The sequence below is a fragment of the Macrobrachium nipponense genome, chromosome 39 (genome assembly GCF_015104395.2).
Source record: "Macrobrachium nipponense isolate FS-2020 chromosome 39, ASM1510439v2, whole genome shotgun sequence".
Classification (NCBI taxonomy): Eukaryota; Metazoa; Arthropoda; class Malacostraca; order Decapoda; family Palaemonidae; genus Macrobrachium; species Macrobrachium nipponense.
In genome coordinates, this window is record NC_061099.1 from 49,579,975 (window position 1) to 49,602,111 (window position 22,137).

Genomic DNA, 22,137 nt, shown 5'->3' on the forward strand with positions numbered 1-22,137 from the left:
TAAATAATTCAAGAAATTATATCCGAATAATATTGGAAGTATTACTTAGAGAAAAAGATTATATTTTTTTCGCCACCATTGAGTAGTATATATATATATATATATATATATATATATATATATATATATATATATATATATATATATATATACATGTGTGTCAGTCTGTCTATCGAATTTTTACCTACATCTAAAAAATTTTTGAATTTCTCCTGAAATTTCCTCTTCACCATCTGGCAACACTGGTAGGTAGGCGTCCTTGTTTAAGTTACCAACTTACCAGAGTGTCGAGTGACTCATTCGTTACCCGCCGTTAGCATTGTAGTTGCTGTTACTGGTTACCCATTATCTTGGTATCGGTAGTCGTATATGTTTTTTTTTTTTCAAATCGGAGTTTAAAATGAAGACTGTTGATTCTAAGCGGCGCGGAAAAGAGGAGAAATCAACGGGAAAGGAGAGGTAAGCAATTGATCACTAAGGTAGATTCCCGTTTCTGAATAACCACTGGATCCATGCAACGGAAAAACACCATACAAACAAACTAGGTAGATTATAGGTAGTGCCTAGTAGTAGCCTAAAGTCTTTCAAGGATAAACAACCGTAAAGAATTCATTAATTATTTTCCATCTTGTGGCAACATGGGTTTGATCATAGAGATGTGTTCACAATTTACGAGAACGCCATAGGCATAAACAACCGCGGACGATCCATCGTCATCGCGTTGGCCAGGCCTTATTCACTCGATATTTAATAGGTGAAACAAGAATACAATTGCAACTTTAAGCATACCATTAAAAAAAATTGAAGTTTCGTCAACATAGTGTGATATATGAAAGCCCCTTGCGAACTAAAATAAGCACGTGAGGTCTTCGCAAAATAGGTATGTTTTCAATGCAGTTTTGAAATCAAATATGGCGGCAATCGCGTGGCGGGCTGTTCTAACCACAGACAATCCACCATCCTTCCCAGCACTCATTTGAACAAAGTTAGCGTATATAGGGTAAACAACCGCATGGCCTGGCTCAACTCACCAATGATCACGGCTGGACACCCTCCGAAACAGTACTTATAACGCGTCCTGACACCGGAGATGGGCATCAGTCGCGACTTGTTGGTGAGAGACGGAGCTAAAGACCTCTACTCTCCTTTTGAAGTAAGTATTTTCTCCAAAGTTCGAAATCAAGGCCAAATTTAAAGCATTAAACTGAAGGTAGTGAAAAGGGTGTCCAACGCAGAGCAAATCTCACCAAAACGCTTTCGAAATTTTTACTGACACTTAAATAGTATCTTAGAAGATTGACGCATCTCTGTTTGTGGAGTCGCTTGTGTCAACAAACTTCCCATTTCCTGTGATAAATCCGCACACCACTTGTACCCATAGATGGTGGGGCACTTTCATCACAACAATCGGAACACGGTCACTGGCCACAACATTTTTAAGTAAACAACTGTTTTGGTAGAAGACGACGACGAAGCGTGCACTAGATAATTATTTAAATAAATAGTAAAAGTCAATATTTTACATATTTATGATTAATTTGAAAATATTTGTTATTGAAAAAGTAACTCGATTCTAACTCTAATTTAAGTAATTATTTTTCGGAATTAGAACATTCTTTCAAGTCCTGTATTATGACTTCACGACATTGTAAGGACAACGCTTATTCATAATTTTCTCTGTATATAATTCATCATTCGCGTTGTTCTTACTTCCCCCTGAGAGAGCATTCAGCGGGCTTTCCGTCAGTGTATAAAGCTTGTATAACCACATGATTGTGTACTTTATATTTTGTATTTATGTCTCTCAAGAAACACAAATCGGGTCTCGCCGACCCACATTTTACTCTCTCGCGGGTCGGTGACCACATTTCCGTCCGCATGCTGTATATTTATATTTCCCTTGACTGTAATAAAAATCAGTACACTTCTACCTGCCTCTTTGTCCACCTCTCACAACTGGTGACCTCCCGGTTTGGACGGTGACCCAAGCGGTTTTGGCTCAGCCATTAAGGGACTCCACTAACCGCCGCTCACCTTCAGAGATCTTTAAACGGACTCATACGCGCCTCAGTATAGATCTCTGGAAAGCTCCTACCGTGGAAATAACCAACGCTCTAACGGACTAAATACGGCATACCTGCCCAAGGTGTGTTTCAGGGCGTTTCCTCAAACGGTTTGGCCCGCCATTCACGACTCTGTCGACCGTTTTTGTGTTGATGGAGAGGACAATGGGCGCAACAGTACCTCGCGGGAAACCCGGGTCCTCCCCCGCCCCAGCGACGGACTCTGACACAGCGGCGCTCAAGCTTTGTCAAATTGCCCCCGCTTCACAAACGGCTGACCCCGTCTTCCTGGTTCCTTCCGCCGCCGAAGGGCAATTTCCGGATCGCGGGGCTCACAAACAAAGTTCTGCAGCTGACCTCGTCGAGCGGCTCTCCCGACAGAGGTGTTTTTTTCGCCGAATATCTAACTGGGCTGAGCCGGTCGAGCACGAATCGTACTTGTCACTCTCGACGAGATAAAAAAAGGCTCTTGACAGCCTATTCGTGCCCATCGCTGAAAGGGCCGCCCGCGCCCTCTGACCTAGTCGCGAACCCATGCGCGGCGGCCGACCCCACCCAAGATGCCTGGGACACTGTGATGGGCCTCGTCCGTCTGCCCGCCTAAATTAGGCCCCTCCCGACGGAAAAAAGTAGAGATCAGCCTGAGCCCGCGAAATATTTCCTGCGGCAAACTCGATCCGGCGTCCGAAAGCAGCTGACCGACGCGTACACCCTAAGAGGACGACGAACTACGAGAGAAGGCAAAGAAGCTGACGTTGTCGAACAATGCCGCGAAGCTCGCCGCCCCCGCCGCCGGCCCCCCCCCCCCCCCCCCCCCCCCCCACCCCCCCCCCCCCCCCCCCGATCCTCCGTGTGCCTGCCCGCAAGAGAAGAAGACAAGACGACGACGACCCAACGCAAGATGATCGGCGCCGTATCCCAAGGGAAGTCCTCCCACACGCAGCGAGGTGAAAACTCCTGGTGCCGCTTCCACCGGAGGTTCGGGAGATTCTCCAGGAGGTGCGAAAGCCTTGCACCTTCCCCAACATTCAAAAAACCGCCACGGCAAACAAACCTAGGCCGCCCGTGGCAACGGCCGCGTCGGAACACACATCCGAGGGTTGGTTTCTACGTCCGCGACGCGATCTCCGGCCGGAGGATGTTGTGGATACGGGGGCAATGCACTCGATATTCCCGGCCGTCAGGAAAGAGACCGTAGCCGCGAGCCCGACAAAACAACCTCCCTTGGTCGCCGCAAACGGGACCCCCATCCGTTCCTACGCACGAAGCCCCTCGAGATATCCCTCTTGGGGCGAAACTACGTCTGGGAATTCACAATCGCGACGTCAGGATCCCGCTACTGGGGGCAGATTTCCTGCGCAGAACGGCCTCCTGTGGGTACGTGGGCCGCAAACTAAAACGCCTCCTCGACACGGGGACATGCCTTTTTCCCTTCCACTGGGGGCAGTCTAGGCCCCCGGGTCGCCCCTACCAAATTTGTCCATCGCCCCCCACAAATCGGCAAACCTCCTGCAGATTCCCGAAGTCTTCAAGCCGAACTTCGTCAGGCGGGCAGGCGCCCCCGCCCAAGCACGGGATATTCCACCCACCATAACCACCACAGCCCCCCGACACACGCGGAAGTTCCGACGACTCCCTCCAGGCCGCCTCCAGGAGGCGAAGCAGGCGTTCTCGGAGATGGAACGAATGGGCATCTGCAAGAAAGCATCGGAGCCCTTGGGCGTCGCCTCCCCGCCCCCCCACATGGTACGAACCTGAACGGCACCTGGAGGCCCTGCGGAGACTACAGAAAGCCCCCCTCGACCTCGCTACAATCCCCCGACCAATACCCCTTGCCAAACATGGCAGGATTTGACAGGGGCCCTTCATGGGGCGAAGGTCTTCACAAAAATGGACCTCTTAAAATCCTATTTCCAGGTTCCCAGTGGCACCCCGGAGGATGTCCCCAAGACTGCCATCATCACGCCTTTTTGCTCCTTTGTCTTCCATTACTCAACCTTCGCCTGAGGAATGCAGGGGCCACCTTCCAGCGCCTGATGGACAGCATTCTGGGGGACCTGCCCTTCTGCTCTGGCTACGTCGACGACATCTTGATTTTTTCCAGGTCCTTGGAGGAGCACCTACATCACGTCCGAGCGGTCCTGAAGCGCCTGCAGGAAAACGGGCTGGTCGTCCGTTTCGACAAATGCACCTTCGGCGCCGAGAAGGTGGACTTCCTCGGACACGAGATCTCCGCAGACGGGCGTGCGCCCCACCCCATGGCCTCGAAGGTAGGCGTGGTGCAGAAGTTCCCAACACCAACCACGGTCAAGTCCCTGCAGGAGTTCATCGGAATGGTCAATTCACTACCGCCGATTCATCCCCGCCGCCGCCCGCACCATGTCTCCTCTAACACAGGTCCTGAAGGGGAAACCAAAGGCCCTAACGTGGGAGGCCGAACAAGAGAAGGCTTTCAAGAGACGAAGAGGGCCCTCGCCAGAGCGGCGACATTATGCCCCACCAAGACATGACTGTGCACCTTTACGCCTCACCACGACGCCAAGCAACGTCGCCTGCGGGGCTGTCCTCGAGCAGATGGTCCAGGGCGAGCCCCAGCCACTTGCCTTCTACAGCAAAAAACTATCAGCCGCCGAGACGAGGTACAGCACAGTTCGACCGCGAACTCCTGGCAGTGTACCAAGCATGCGACATTTCCGCTACCTCCTCGAGGGCTCCCCCTTTACGATCAGGACGGACACCTCCCTTTGGTACACGCCTTCACCAAGGCGGGCGACGCTTGGTCAGCGAGACAACAGAGGCACCTAGCAGCCATCGCAGAGTTCGGTTGCACATCCAGTACGTGCCTGGCGAGAAGAACCCCGTGGCAGACGCCCTATCGAGGATAGAAATCAACGCCGTGCGTCTCGGGGTCGACTACGAAGACCTCGCCCGGGACGGAGGGCTGCCGACCCGGAGAGCTGCCGCATACCGCACTGCTATCACCGCCCTCAAGTGGGAAGACGTGCCCTTCGGACCCGCAGGCATGACGCTCCTCTGCGACATCAGCACGGGCCGCCGCGCCCGCTCTGATCCCAGCCTCCCGAAGGAAAGCCGTGTTCGACGTCATACACGGACTCTCGCACCCCTCGGGCCTGGACGACGGTGCGCCTCCTCCTGACGGAGAAGTTCGTCTGGCATGGAATTCGGAAGGACTCCCTCGATGTGGGGCCAGGACCTGCGTGCCTTGCCAAACTAGCAAAATCAGTCGGCACACGGAATCAGGCGTGGGGAAATTTCCGCAGCCGAAACGAAGATTCGGCCACTCCACATAGACGTCGTTGGCCCCTGCCCCCGTCGGAAGGCGCCAGTACCTCCTGACGGTAACGATCGCTCCACCAGATGGCCCGAGGCAACGCCGATGTCGGAGGCGACCACGAAAGCATGTGCCGAAGCACTCCTCGCCAGCTGGATCAGTCGATTCGGAGTGCCAGACGAAATCACGACAGACCGCGGACCAGTTTTCCTGTCGGAGTTGTGGACTGCCCTGGCCCGCCTAATGGGAACGTCGCTACATGCCACCACCACCTACAACCCAGCAGCTAACGGCATGGTGGAGAGAGTCCACCGTTCGGATCAAGGCTTCCCTGATGGCGCGCTGCACCGACGAAAATTGGAAGAAGAGCCAAACTACCGTGGGTCCTCCCTCGGTCTCAGGACTGCCCCGCGCGGGCAAACGGCGAGGCATCACCCGCGGAGAAGGTATACGGGGAGCCATTAACAGTCCCTGGCGAGTTCTTCCCGACCAATGCCGACGACGCTGACGTCTCCATCGCCAGGCTTTCGGGAATCCGCGGGAAGTTCACGCCCTGCGTCAAAACCTTCTCCGACAGAACCAAACGTTTCCTCCCGAAGGCCCTATCATCGTGCAAGCACGTCTTCGTCAGGGACGACGCCCGCCGCCCGCCTCTAACGAGACCCCTACCGCGGTCCCTTCCGCGTCCTACGACGCAACACTGACAAGGCATATTCTCTTATCCATCAACGGTCGCGAGGACTGGTCACAATCGATCGCCTGAAACCAGCCTTCATCATGACGAGGACCTCGCAGACGCGGATTCCACAGGGCGCCTCAATCTTCCTCGAAAAAAGCGACTCCTTCGATCGCCAAACTCCTAGCCGTAGCCGCGGCCGCCCTCGAAAAGACGGGTCGAAACCCCCCGAGGATCACCTCAGGGGAGGCATCCCGTCCCCGGAAACCCCCGAGGATCTACCACAGCAACTAATATCCACGCACCCGAGGGCGCCTCCGCCGCCCAGCTCGCTTCCGCGAGTGACCTACCCGAAGTACAAAGAAGTCAGCCAACAATCATACCTAATTAATTGTCTTAGGGGGGGAGTATTTGTAAGGACAACGCTTATTCATAATTTTCTCTGTATATAATTCATCATTCGCGTTGTTCTTACTTCCCCTGAGAGAGCATTCAGCGGGCTTTCCTCAGTGTATAAAGCTTGTATAACCACATATTGTGTACTTTTATATTTTGTATTTTATTGTCTCTCAAGAAACACAATATGTGGTTATACAAGCTTTATACACTGACGGAAAGCCGCTGAATGCTCTCTCAGGGGGGAAGTAAGAACAACGCGAATGATGAATTATATCAGAGAAAATTATGAATAAGCGTTGTCCTTACAACATCTGACTTCCGTACCTATTACTATAGATGAATTGCTATACTCAACTTTTTTTGCAGAACAGTTTACCAGTTATTCATGCAGATTGTTATCAGCAATTCATGTAATTGTTATAATTGTAATGCGCATATATATCTTTATTATTTACTTTTTGGATATATGAAGATGTTTTACTGCCGGATTACCGCCTTAGTGTGACTCAATCACTTTCGGTCCCTGGGCCTCTGTCTGTTTTCGCACCATAAGAAATTAATGGGGCCGAATTTGCAATGACCAGAAAGTCGTTAAAAGAGGAAAGTTAGCATTGAGGAGCATATGTTTTGATTGAGAAAAATACAAATTTATACAATAGCTAGCTTGTAAAAAATACTTTATTATAAAAAACTTTATTGACAACTAAGCAGCATACCTACTATGGGTTTCAGAGACAGTGCAAGCACGTTTTTTCTCCAAACTGGGTATAAGACTTACACAAAACGTGGAAATTGGTGAAATTAGGCTATGTATTGGAAGTATATATACATAAATATTAAAGCAATTTTATCATTATAGTATTACTATGCCAACTAGAATTCATGAAGCTCTACCAATGGGGCAATGATGATTTTGCCATTCTTAGCATGCAAACATTAAAGGTTACATTTATTTCTGGCATACAGTTATTAAAAAAAATCAAAATACTAATATAGACTTAAATCAATGAAAAGTATACTAGAAAAAAAACATTATATATATAATCCACTTATCTGTAGTCTGTTCCGCTATGGTTTTCGGCAGCCAGATGTACGACAAGGTTAGAAACATTGGATTGTATATACCTCAGAAATATCTGTAATTTTTTGGGGTAATTTGGTTGCAAAAAAGGGGTAATATACATGAATTAAATAAACATTTTGAAATAAAGTAACGTTGAACTAAATAATGAGTAAGGTAAACAATTAAGGGAATAAAACTTTGCAGCGTCATCGTCTGCTGCTCGTAACTGTGTTTGTGGAGTGAGCGCTTAGGAACCAGGAACAGCAACGTGGTTCAAGTGCAATGTGGAGTGAATTAAGACCAAAATGTGTATAATAACAATCAAATAAGCACTGTGGAGTTTCAGTTTGTGGGTGGCAGTGAGGATAAAAACCACCGATTACAAGGTAAAAATGAATTCAGTTCAAACCATGACCCCGGGAATAACAAGTTTCATACTTTCACTAATATAGGCAAAAAAATGTTGCTTTATTGTGCTGATAACTACTGCAATCATGAGTAAGATCAATAAATGTTACATATATATACTAACATTGTTCAAATGAGTGCTGCGAAGGCTGGGAAAGATGGTGTCCATCCGTGACCAGACCCGTCCAGCCACACGATCGCCGCCATATTGGATTTCAAAACTGCCTTGAAAACATATTTTACGAAGAGCGTTTCATGCTTATTTTAGTTCTTATGGGGCTTTCATATATCATATTATGTTGACTAAACTTCAATCTTTTGAATGGTATGCTTAGAGTTGTAATTGTATTCTTGTTTCGCCAATTAAATATCGAGTGAATAAGACCCGGCCAGCGTGATGACTGTGGATCGTCCGTGATTGTTTACCCCGAGGTAAGGTTTATTGATCTTACTCAAGATTGCAGGTGTAATCAGCACAATAAAGTAACATTTTGTTGGCCTATATTAAACTTTTTATTCCTGGGGTCATGGTTTGAACTGAATTCATTTTACCTTGTAATCTGTGGTTTTATCCTTACTGCCATCACAACTGAAACTCCACAGTGCTTATTTGATTGTAATTATATACATTTTGGTCTTAATTGACCAGTACTCACTCTGCAAACACAGTTACGAGAAGCTGACGACTACACTCTTTATGAGGTGCAAAGCTTTATTCCCTTAATTGTTTACTTTACTCATTATTTAATTCATGTCTATTATCCCCTTTTTGCAACCAAATTAACCCAAAAAAATTACAGATTTCTGAAGTACGAGCAGACGACGGCAAAAAGACTCATCGTTGCCAATCTAGTAGAGCTTCACACGTACACCAATGCATTTACAAACTGTTTCCATGAATTCTAGTTGTCTTGGTAATGCAGTAATGATAAAATTGCTGTAATATGTATATACACTACAAATAGATATGCTAATTTCACTTATTTCCCCGGTTTTGTGTAAGTCTTATACTCAGTTTGAAGGGTGAACACATACCAATTGACAACACTGATAAACAGTTAAAGAGCGCAAAACGCCGCAAAGAATGCCGTAGTCCCCTTATATAAGTACTGGTTAGAGGTCAGGTTTACGATTGTTGTGATGAAAGTGCCCCAGCGTCTATTGGTACAAGTGGTGTGCGGATTTAGCACAGGAAATGGGAAGTTTGTTGACACAAGCGACTCCGCAAACATCGAGATGGCGTCAATCTTCTAAACTTTTTTATTGTTCCGATACGTAATACAAACCATTGGTCCTTTAACAATAGGAATGTAATCAGCGACAGCTGGAACCGGTTGTAAGCTTCGAACAAGGAGGTTCGGTAGTTAACTGCTTGTCCGACAGTCAGTGGTCCCGCATGACTGAGAGGTGAAGAACACTTTTGCTTTCGGCCGCGCTGGGTGTTAGACGTGTTGTTCGCCGCTCTGCCCCCTTCTGTCGTATGCTGAGATTTCTACTTCATCATTGTGAAGCAATATTACCCTACTTTTTCTTATAGTATGTGTTTGTGTGAAATAACGTGAGTATGTGGTTTATTTATTTTTTTATTATTATTATTGTTGTGATTGCTCATGTGATGGATTCCCATGAGCCGGAAAGACCCCCCCCACCCCCTGTCAGCCGCAGATTGTGCCCTGGTGTGGAGGGCCATAAGTGTGGGGCCTTTCAATCCCTTTTTGACGTTGATCCTCATGAATATTGTACTCGGTGTTGAGGGCGTGAGTTCTCTTGCACTGAGCTTTGGGATGTTTGTGGAATTTGGTGGTAGGAGCAGTGGGAGCGTTACGAGGGAAGGAAGAAGCCGCGTAAGCCGGCCAAGGAGTCATCGTAGGGTTCTCCAGTTACTCCTTTGGTTATGGACACATCTTCTTTCCTCCCTCCGTCACAGCTCCCCCGTATGGCTCCTTCCCCTTCGGGGGGTGTATCTCGCTCCTTCTCTTCCCTCGATCAGTTCAAATGAGCGCTGGGAAGGACATAGGACCACGATCGTTACCTAAGGGACCAGAGGCGGTCGACGCCATATTGGATTTCAAAACTGGCTTGAAAACATATTTGTTCCGACACGTAATACAAACCCTCGGTCCTTTACATAGGGAAAATACTCACAGCGCCAGCTGGACCGGTTGTAAGCTTTCTAACAAGGTAGTTCGGTAGTAACTGCTTGTCTGATGGTCGGGAGTCCCGCCCTACTGGAGGGTAAACATTCACTTTGCTTTCGGCCGCAGTCGTGTTTTCACCTCTGCCCGCCATCATTGTGAGCCTTTCAACACGTTTCATTACAAAGAATTGATAACCTTGTGTCGCTTTTTCTCTTACTGGTAGTACTTATAGTGTGAATCAAATGTATGTACTTACTAATTTTTTTGTTTTTTCTAGTATGATTTGGTTTTGCATTGTATCAAGCAAGATGCAAGCCCCCGAGACTGAGAAGCCCCCTACCCCCCAACCAATTGGAGAGTATGGCCTGGTGTGGAGGGCCGTCATTATGGGGCCTTTAGGTCCACCGAACATGTGGACCACCATTTATTTTGTACTCGGTGCAGAGGGCGTGAGTGCTCTTGGGCCGAGCCTTGTAATGTGTGTATGTCGTGGTCGGAAGAGCAGTGGGAGCGCTACGAGAGGAGGAATAAGGTGCATAAGCTGGCCAAGGGGTCGTCGGAAAGCTCTCCAGCGACACATCTGGTTATGGACAAGTCTTCTTCATTCCTCCCTCCTAGTCAGCTCCCTCGTATGGCTCTTTCCCCTCCAGGGGACATGTTGCGCTCCGCCTTGTTGTTCAACCTGTCGAGCACAGAGGAAGGGGTGGGATCTCCCCCCCCCACTAACCCGACTCTTGCCTCCTCGGGTGTGACTGCTGCCACGGGTGGAGACCTTGAGCAGGTCTGGTGCTCGCTGAGCCTTCCAGGCACTCCCAGCATTTAGGGGCTGCTGCTCCACCTGGCCGCTCCTGTAACCCATGGCCCTGTGACGCGTACAACGACGACCATCTCTACACCTGGGTATGCTGCACCGCCACACCTGGTGTACGTACACACAGCACGTTATGTCGGTAACACCTTCAGCCGCTGTGCAGACCGCCTGGGTTTGCTGTCCTCGCCCCAGCCCCTGACTTCGAGTGCCCGAAGAGCTCACCGCTTAACCACCCACCAGTTCCTGCCATCTCTGTTCCTGCCTGTGGTGTTGCTGCTCCCACCGCAGGTCCTTCCAGACAGGTGCAGCTGGGCCGGGTTGCTACCGCAACTGCCCCAGCTCCATCCTGGATGGAGGATCTGACAGTGGTCCTGAGGAAGCTGACAAAGAAGAGGTCCAAGAAGAGGAAGGTGTCGTCGTCGTCTGCTGCCACCTCTTCCCCTTCGACTTCCAAGGCCCCACAGCCGAGGAAGAAGAAGGTGGCCTTCCCCACTAAGAAGTCTCGCATGGAGACTTCTAAGGGTCTGTCCCACCGGATCTTCCGCTGGTCCTCCTGTTCCTTCGGGAATGGGGCCCGTCTCCCCCCCCAGGGAAGATGATGGGGACCGTAGGGGCACCAGCTACCACTGGAACCTCTGCACCGGGAACCGTCTCGGCCGCTTGTGAGCGTCACCGAGTGTACAGTCACCTGCCGGTGACCATGCAGCCAGGGTCCAGACTGCTGAGCTTGCTCGCTGCCAGGACCCAGGCACGGAGCGGAAGACTGGTGGGAGACGCTGAGTTGACTCTCTCTCGCAGCGATCCCCCGGTTCCCAGGGCTGACGCGACGGTCCCACCAGACTGATCGCGTGCTGAGGCCAAGAAGAGGTCCCCCCGATCACCAGGCCCAGTCTCGGCTGGGTCAGGTACCGTGACGCGTCAAGAGGATGGTGCACGCTTCCACCAGGACTGGACGGCTCGCTTGACTGGTAGCAGCTCTCCTGATGCTCAGGACAGTCGTTACTGTTCTCGGTCCAGCGGTTCTCTCCAGGAAGACCGCGGAACTAGACCTGCAGCTCGGTGATGGTCTGCAGTCCTCCCAGCCCACCGGCTCTGCTGGTAGGCAGGGTGGGAGCGTCAGGTCTTCCTCTCCTATCCCTTCAACCTCCTCGGGCTACACCGGGAGGAGCGAGGCGATAAGGAGTGACCATGAGGAGCGCACTCCACACGGTCCCGCCACGAGAGCCTATGAGCCTGGCACGGTCTTGGGACCGAGCAGATCGTACGCTCAAGTGGTTGGAGGAGGCCAAGAGGGGGTTTGACGGGGTTCCTCCTGTTGAAGGAGGAGGGTCTTGGGAGCTGTCCAGCCTGGATGGATTTGACAGTCCATCGCTTTAACACGCAATCACTCCCGAGACCCAGAGGTCGTTTGCGGAGGTCATTGCACTGATTCGTCAGCACAATGACCTCAGGGAAGGATCGGTGCTTCTGCCCTCCGAACCTCCTTCGAGGTTGGAGTCGTTCTGAGGTCCTAAGAAGGAACCCGGGACCACGGTGGGGTTGCCCTGATCTTCCATGGCCGATGGTGTGTTGGGCCAGGTGAACTCTCGTCTGCGGACAGGAGGGGTCGCTTAGTGCCAGCAGGTCGGACAAGCTGCTTCCCCTCTCCTCTACCCCATCAGCGGCGCTTCTAACGTACCTTCGGAGGACCCCGTTGCCGACCAAGCATGTTAACCCTGAGATAGCTAGGCTAACTCCAGGGGTGCCTCCATCACCTGCTGGCCGAGAACCTCTGGAGCAAGAGGCATCGGCCCTGGAAGCAACTGCCATGGCAGCCTTCCAGGCAGTCTCCTGGCTGGACCTGTGGTCCCTCACGGTGTCCAGAGTTGCAGCCTCCTTGGGACCCATCTCTCCTGAAGGAGACTCGGCGTTCAGGAGATGTGTCAGTCTGGAGGTAGGGCTATTTCCTACCTCGCCCACCAGACAGCCAACCTGTGGGCCAACCTGGTCCTGAGGCGTCGGGAAGCAGTCCTCACTCGGGTGACCAGGGCGGCCGGTGGTGAGGTAACGATGGGTCTGCAGAACGGACCATTGCTGGGTTCCGCCTCTCTTCCATGGAGGGATGGTGGATGCTGTGGTGGAACAGCGACACACTGAGGACAGTGACCGCTTGGTACATCAGGCAGTCTCAAGCAATTGCGGCCAAGCCTCGGAGCTCGGCTAGCTCTTCCTCTGCCAAGACATCAGCTGCGTCGAGGTCTAGGGGAAAGACCCAGCCTTCGACTTCTGCTTCGAGGAATGAGCATCATCCCTCCTCCCAGACCTCCCACTCCCGTGGGGGATCCGCCAAGCAGAAGTCGAAGAAGGGGAAACGCTAGAGACAACATTCCCCCTCACCTGGTGCCAGAAGTTGGGGGGGGAGGGTTGCCTGGCGAGCCATTGGGCAACTTGGCAGCACTACGGAGCCGAGACCTGGGTAGTGGATTTCCTTAGGGAGGGATATTTATTACCCTTCAAGTCGCGGCCACCTCTCACTTCACACCCCTCTGAAGTTGAGACTGCCTTGACTGAGTTACGCATTTCCAACCTATGGTTGAAACTGCATAGCGGGCAAGAGGGCTTTCGAACTGGGAGAATTATCTCCTAGTTTGAATCTAAATGTCTCAATTTTTCTCTTACTTGATCATCTTCCAATCTCTTACTTTCTATCATTCAGTTGCTCCCCCTGGCTGTCCTCCTCCTCTTCACTAAAACTTCTCGTGCAGGTTAGGTAGGAGCTGGGTCTCTGAACTTGTGCTTTACCATGATCCAAATGGCAGGGACTATAGTGGTTTGGTCTGCTACTTGAATATGTTTGAACCCTGAGGATATTGATGTGATTCTACATCAATATTTATTGGGGCGGGACTACCTGAGTGGACTTGCCTACGGAATCCAGGGAGGTATAGTCTCCAGGGTAGAACTCTCGGATATATATCCGGATTGCCTTCTAAAATAACATGAGTGGGGATGATTGCATACTAGTGATGCCCTCGGTCCTATCAAGCGGGTTTTGCTCACACTTGAACCAATCATGTTATGATAGAGCCATCCCTTCGGGGTAGGGTAGGGAGTGGACATATGGGGGTTGGTCTCTGCTGTGTCTTTGGTGAATGGGAAGTCTTTGAGAGGAGACCCAGTTTTTTCCATGGCTTGCAGTTGGTTTCTCTGTAATTTCAAAATAAAAAGAAAAAATGGAAATTGACTATGGAACTCAATCCCCTGGAAAATGTGACCCCTTGACACTAAATTCCCATCTGACCCTGGAAACGAACAAGGACACCCTTTTGGACACTTTAATCCAAAATATAGCAACTATGGAGCCTTTTATTAGACCAAAGAGATTTGTCAAAAGAAAATTCCAGCCTAGCCCTTCTCTAGCTTATTTGATTCACTTTTTGGAAAAGGACCAGTTGGACAAGATTTTTTGACATAGAAAGTGAAAACAAAATTTCAAATTTAAAATTAGAAAATTATTTACTGACCAGATACCCAACAGAAAACATGAAATTTCGTCAAAACACAAACAAATACATGGATAGTGGAAACCACTACTAAAGCCCAATCAGAAAATTACTTGCAAATTACGAACATAGGTAACACAAAAATAAAAGTCACTAAGCATAATAAACTTAATAGTATTTGTGGTACTATAATTCTGCCAAATAATGATTACAAATTAATAGATAGAAATATTTTGATGGACTCATTTAAGAAAATATACAAAAACATTGAAGAATGTGATATCTATGATATCCCAAGTAGGAAAATTTCAAAAATAAATATACATATAGCTAAACTGCAATTTGTTCATGAAACTTACCTGTCAGATATATATATAGCTGTATTTCCCAAAGTCCGACAGAAATTAAAACACTTTCGACACACGTAGTGGGAGTCAGGTGGTTAGTACCCATTCCCGCCGCTGGGAGGCGGGTATCAGGAACCATTCCCATTTTTTATTCATAATTTTTCTGTCGACGGGGTTGTAAACAACAGTTTTCAGCACCTCCATCTTGAATTTAGGAAACTTGGCTACTATAAGTACCCCTTTTTGATTTTTTGGTATCTTGACTTTTGGATCGGTGGCTAGGCACACGTTAATTGTGGATTTGATTGATTTTGGCTTGATTTCTCTTTGATTAAGATGTCTGGTTCTAGTTCGGCTAGCGCCAGGTTTTGCACCAAGAGTGAATGTCGAGGTAGGCTACTGAAAGCATCAGTAGACCCTCATACTTTGTGTAAGAGTTGCAGGGAGCATGATTGTATGTATGAAAGTCGCTGCAAGGAATGTGCGTGTCTTTCAGATTCTGGATGGAGAGCGTATGAGACCTATCTTCGTAAGCTTGAAACGTGATAGGTAAGGAGGTCTTCCTCCAGGAGCGTTTCGGGTAAACGTTCAGGAAGTTAATGTTTCTCCTACTAACCCTCCTTTAATCACTACTCCTAACCCTGTAGTGTTGCCTTCGGGCCCTGAAACAGTGTCTGTGGAGGGTAATACCCTTACTTTAATCTTAGAGTCGATTCGTAATTTAGAATCTAAAGTGCTCGCCTTAGAAGGCAAAAGTGAAGGTGCAAAGTGCAGTGGACAGTGCTCCTTCGTTTGTGGAGGGTGCGTCAGATCGGCCCCATTTCGCCTCTAGGCCTAGACCGCTGCCGGACTCCCAGGTTTCAGGGAGAGGGCATGTCGAAAGCCGCAGGAGGGTTACGGGGAACACCCACCGATCTGACATGCCTTTGGCAGTTTCTGTTGACGCTACCCAGACTGCCAAGGAGCGTGCGCGTGCACGTCTCCTCAAAAAGTGTTTCTCTTCTTCAGAGGCTTCCTCCCCGCACAAGGGGTGGAGCCCTCAGTCAGTTTCACGCCCGCTGAAAAGGAGCGTTGGTGATCATGACGCTTCACGTCCAGTCTTTGCTCTCGAGCGGCGATCTTCGCCTGAGAGTGTATTCGCAGCCTTCCCGCCACAGAAGAAACGTAAAGAGTCATCTGATGACTTTTTCGAGCGCCCCACCCAGTCGCTCCCGAGCGCGTTCTGCGGCAGTTCCTGGGAGAAGGAAGAAGGCTCCCCCAAAGGCGTTTCTCGCCCCTCGCCTTCTCACAGGATCAGCCTGTCTCCTGACAGGGAGTCTTCTCCTACTGACAAGATCCTGCGCTCTTTGCAGCAACAACTTGCTGATGCTCTTTCTAAGAGAGGGACGCAACCACTTCCTCGGAGAAAGGATGACAGTCTACAGTGAAGAGATCTAGAAGTCTCCCTCTCCTTCTCCTCGCTCATCTCTCTCTCCACTTTCGTCACCGGCTAGAGTTTGTGCGGCTCCCCAGCGGCTCTCTAGAGGACTTGAAGAGGAAGTTTCACGCTCTTCGCACAAAGCGGTATTACCCGCTCGTAAGCTTGCAGTGCGAGAGCTCGATATTTGCGTGGACGCTTCGGTGCAGGTACAGTCGGCCACACATATAAGTAAACACATTTCAGCCACAAGGGCTGGATGTGATTCTGGTAACAATGGAACGGTGCCTCCAGACGCACGATGAAACCCGCCCCTCCACCGTGGCCACCGCCCTCCACACGTCTTCCCTCAACATTTTTCCCTCCATCCTTCACTTCCACCCTTTCAAGCACACGTTTATAACTTCTGCTCCCTCTCTCTAATTTCTCCTTTAAGGAAAATAATATAACTGAATCTATTCTATAGGTTTATTTTCTCATCATGGAGGCGAGAACACCCGTCTGTTGAACTTTTGTCGTAATAATATTATTCTTGCTGTTTCCGACAGAAGAATTAACTCGGTTTTCGTGGCGCTTTCTTGTAATAATGGGATTTAGCTACCTACCAATAAAAGCCTTATCTATCAGATAACAGCATACCTATACTCTTTAATTATAATTGTAATATCAACAGCCACCATTCCAAATTCTTATTATTACAAAAGACAACTAGCATCAGAACGTTTAGGGCCTTACGTAACTCAAATTACGCATGAAGAAATAAAGAAGGCATAAGTTAAGGAGAGAAAGACCTCCATAGGCCTAGAAGACACTGAAGGAGAAGAAAAAAAACAGAGACAAAGAGACAGTTATAAGAGAGAGGACAACAGCAAGGAGGCAGACGGAAAGGAGACACATTGTAATAGGCTAAGAGTGTGGCTGGTGTCAGAAGGGGCACCATTACCCTCCTAAGTATAATGGGGGCATAGGTCTTGATTTGTCATAGGGGTTATTATGGGAGTCGATTCTTCCTTATGGTTGGACGTTTGTTTGGTCACAACCGACAATCATGGATCAAAATAATCGTATTTTTTGCATGATTTTAAAACTGCTCGGCATAAACGTTTACATTTATCGATGGCAGCTTGTGCGTTTTTGTTTGTTAGTGTTCGTTCTGCAGGTGTGAATTCCAACGTTAAGAATGTATCAAGTAATAATGAGATTATATCATTATATATAATATATATATAATATATATATATATATTATATATATATATATATATATATATATATATATATAGGTATATATCATTTGACGTCCAAACCTGATATTAGTAACATTTTCAACGTATACGTAATTAAGGGTCAAATATTACAGCATCATATTATTAAGGATACACAATAGATTGAAAAAAGAAATAGCCACTTATTATAAAATCTGTATCAGTATTTAGTCCATCCACCATCGGTGGCGATGACATCTTGTAGTCTACAGGGACGGAGGCTACATGATTGTAGACGATTTTTTTATTTTTTTCTGAATATCTCCCATTCGGACATGGTGGTGCTGGAGAGCTGCCTTGATGATCGCTCTTGCCCTGGGATCCAAGAGTTAACGATGGTCCCCCAGCAAATTTTCCAAGGGATTCATATCACACCCCTTACTTGGCCAGTCCAGCAGGTCAATGTCTCGTTGCTCCTCAAACCATCAATAACTATCCTGGCTGTGTGAATGGGACAGTTGTCCTGCAAAACAAACGTCACTATATAGTATATATTAATTATTTTTTACAAGAGGCGTAAAATTGTGAAGGGTAAGCTGGATATAATCTTTAATTTAAGGTTCTGCTGTCTCTCCCTAGTTTTAATCTCTCCTTTCTCCTGGTTTGAAAAGCTGAGAGATATTCCAACCTTCGACCCTCTCAAAGAGCTCGAAGCCATAAGCCACGTGAAGTTGAAGTCTATCGTGGAGAGGAAAAAGGGTGTGGAATTTCGCTTAGCTTTACAACTAGGAGAAAGGAGAGATTTGAACTGGGAGACGGAACCTACGGTATAGATTATGTCCAGCTCATCCTTTCCGACAAAATGACACCTCATATGATACTTGAATATCATATATATATATATATATATATATATATATATATATATATATATATATATATATATATATATATATATATATAGACCTCACTTATGGTAAAATGTATATTTAAAATACATAAAAGACGGAGCTTTCCGTCTACTTCATCAGTAGACCTCATAAGCCGTTACTGATTTTTCCTTTTCAAAAAATATACAAAAGTTACGAGAAGACAGGCCTGGACTCTGGAACTGTCTCCAAGGGAGATAACAACCAAAACAATTTCAATCATGTTATTCCCCTCGTTCAAATGTCTGGCCAAAACCAAAAGACGAGCCGATCGTCTTGGTTGAACTACCTCTTCTGGAGACGGTTACAGAGTCCTGCCTGTCCTTCGTAACTTTTTTTTTGTTTTTTTTTTTGGGGGTATATTTTTTTTTTTTTTTTTTTTTTTTTTTTTTTTTTGAAAAGTAAAAAATCAATACGGCTGATGAGGTCTACTAATCAAGTAGACGAAAGCTCCCGTCTTTTATGTATTTTTAATATACATTTTACATAGTGTGGACTTTTACTACGTCAAGATATTCCGGTCGCGTTATGGTGATATATATATATATATATATATATATATATATATATATATATATATATATATATATATATATATATATATATATATATGCAAGTATCATATGAGGTGTCATTTGTCGGAAGGGTGAGCTGGACATAATCTATAACGTAAGGTTCCGTCTCCCAGTTCAAATCTCTCCTTCCTCCTTGATTGAAAAGCTAAGCGAAATTCCACCTTCTTCCTCTCCACGATAGACTTCAACTTCACGTGGCTTATGGCTTCGAGCTCTTTGGGAGGAGTCGAAGGTGGAATATCTCTCAGCTTTTCAAACCAGGAGAAAGGAGAGATCTAAACAGGGAGAAACAGGAAGAACCTTAAATTAAAGATTATATCCAGCTCACCCTTCACAATTTGACGCCTCTTGTAAAAAATAATTAATATATACTATGTATGTGACTTTTTTCTTTTGCAGGACAACTGTCCCATTCGCACAGCCAGGATAGTTAGGCGATGGTTTGAGGAGCAACGACATTGACCTGCTGGACTGGCCAAGTAAGGGGTGTGATATGAATCCCTTGGAAAATTGCTGGGGGGCCCATCGTCAACTCTTGGATCCCAGGCCAAGAACGATCATCAGGCAGCTCCTCCAGCACACCATGTCCGAATGGGAGATCATTCAGAAAAATTCAACAAATCGTCTACAATCATGTAGCCTCCGTCCCCTGTAGACTACAAGATGTCATCGCCAACGATGGTGGATGGACTAAATACTGATACATATTTTATAATAAATGGTTATTTTTCAATCTATTGTGCATCCTTAATAATATGGTGCTGTAATATTTGTCCCTTAATTACGAATATGTTAAAATGTTACTAGTATCAAGTTTGGACGTCAAATGAGTATATATATATATATATATATATATATATATATATATATATATATATACATATATTATATTATTATATTATTATATAAAGGTTATAATCTCATTATTACTTGATACATTATTAATGTTGGAATTCACACCTGCAGAACGAACACAAACAAACAAAAACGCACTTGCTTGCCATCGATAAATGGAAACGTATGCCGAGTAGTTAAAAATCACACACAAAAATACGATTATTTGATCCAATGATTGTCCGGTTGTGACAAACAAACGTCCAACCATAAGGAAGAATCGACTCCATAATAACCCCTATGACAAATCAAGACCTTATGCCCCCATTATACTTAGGAGGGTAATGGTGCCCCTTCTGACACCAGCCACACTCGTAGCTCTATTACAATGTGTCTCCTTTCCGTCTGCCTCCTTGCTGTTGTCCTCTCTCTTATAACTGTCTCTTTGTCTCTTTGTTTCTTCTCCTTCAGTGTCTTCTAGGCCTATGGAGGTCTTTCTCTCCTTAACTTATGCCTTCTTTATTTCTTCATGCTAATTTTGAGTTACGTAAGGCCCTAAACGTTCTGATGCTAGTTGTCTTTGTAATAATAAGAATTTGGAATGTGGCTGTTGATATTACAATTATAATTAAGAGTAGTAGGTATCGTTATCTGATAGATAAGGCTTTTATTAGTAGATAGCTAAATCCCATTATTACAAGAGAGCGCCACGAAAACGAGTTAATTCCTCTGTCGGTAACAGCAGTAATAATATTGATCACGACAAAAGTTTGAACAGACGGGTTTTCTCGCCTCCATGATGATAAAAATAAACCTACAGAATAGATTCAGTTATATTATTTTCCTTAAAGGAGAAATTAGCGAGAGGGAGCAGAAGTTATAAACGGGTGCTTGAAAGGTGGGGGGGAGTGAAGGTTGGAGGGAAAAAAATGTTGAGGGTGAACCCCCGACGTGTGGAGGGCGGTGGCCTCCATGATGGAGGGGCGGGTTTCATCGTGCGTCTGAGGCACAGTTCCAGTGTTACCAGATCACATCCAGCCCTTGTGGCTGGAATGTGTTTACTTATATGTGTGGCCAACTGTACATGATCTTGACGCTCGGTCGGACGCCAAGCGAGCGCCAGTGACACCTAAGAGTGCACCAGTGGAAGCGGAACGCGCGCGAGACGTTAAGCGCGCTTTAGTGAACATCATACGCGCGCCAGTGGACGCCAATCCTGCGCCAGCGGACGCCAGGAGCGCGCGAGTGGACGCCAATCCTGCGCCAGTGGACGCCAGGCGTGCGCCAGTGGACGCCAGGTGTGCACCAGTGGACGCCAGGTGTGCGCCAGCGGACGCTTGGGTGGACGCGGATGTGGAAATTCGTCGTCACCCACCTGTTTTTGAGGATCCTTTGCAAGTTGCTTCGGGACTTAGAGAGGCAACCGGAGTTACTATTAAAGAGTCAGCTTTGCCTTCCACTTTACAGCAACGCTTCTCTTGGAAACTTAGACCGGATAGTCTAGGTTCAGCCTTGCTTCCTCCTACTTCACCTGTGTCGGAAGCAGAGGTTAGCGACGCTTCGGTTGAAGTTGATGATGAGAAACCGTTGGCTCCGGTCTCTTCTGACTACTAGGTCTTGACCCGCCTTCTTCAATTGGAGTTCGGAGATACGTTTCATCCTGAAGCTCCTCGCTCTCCTCCCTCTCAACTTTCTTCTTCCAAGATCAATAAAGTCTCGGGGTTTGTCAGGATGAAGAAATCCCTTTCGACAAAGAGGGCTCTTCGTAAAGTCCATGACTGGATGGAGAAAAGGAAGTCTCAGGGAAAGACCTCATTTGCTCTTCCACCTTCAAGACTTAGTTGGAAAAGCAGGCATATGGTACGAGGACGGGTGGGAGAAGACGTAGGCATTAGACTTCCCTCGTCAGCCCAAGGAGAACTTCGTAAGCCATTGTGGATGCCTCGAGGATGGTCTCACCTGTCCTCTTCGAAAGTTTCCTGGTCTACTACGGAAATGGATCACCACCTTAAAGGCCTCTTTCGAACGTTAGAGGTCTTTAACTTTCTAGATTGGTGTCTGGGAGTTCTGGATGCCAAGTCTAGGAGTTCCGATTTGATTAGCCTGGGGGAGCTGTCCAGCGTAATGTTGTGTATGGACAAGGCCGTCAGAGAGGGTTCGGAGGAGCTAACAGCTCACTTTTGCACAGGACTCTTGAAGAAGAGATCCCTGTTTTGCAATTTCACAGCTAAATCGTCTCTCCGTCACAAAAGGCAGATTTGCTCTTTGCTCCTTTTTTGGATCATCTCTTCCCCAGGCTATGGTTAAAGACATTGCTACCAGTCTCCAAAGAGAAGGCCACGCAAAGATCTCCTCGCACAATCTTCAAGGAGACCTGCGGTACCTTCGTCGTCGGGAGTTTGTCGATTCTCGAGAAACTCGGGAAGCCCCTTTTCGGGGAGGTAGTTTCTTCCTCTGAAGGGCCAGCCCCTCGAGGAAGAGGCACTTCCAGAGGCAGAG

General features: G+C 47.4%; 1 protein-coding gene across 2 annotated transcripts in view; it reads left to right on the plus strand.

The window, feature by feature from the left end:
* Positions 1-267: 267 nt before the first annotated feature.
* The window catches only part of LOC135210332 (uncharacterized), a 109,657-nt gene continuing 87,787 nt past the window's right edge, over positions 268-22,137 (plus strand). For both annotated transcript variants that reach the window (XM_064243220.1, XM_064243221.1), the window contains exon 1: positions 268-459. In XM_064243220.1, coding sequence (XP_064099290.1) covers positions 401-459 — 59 coding nt within the window. In that variant the 5' untranslated portion in view covers positions 268-400. The remainder of the gene's footprint in view (positions 460-22,137) is intronic.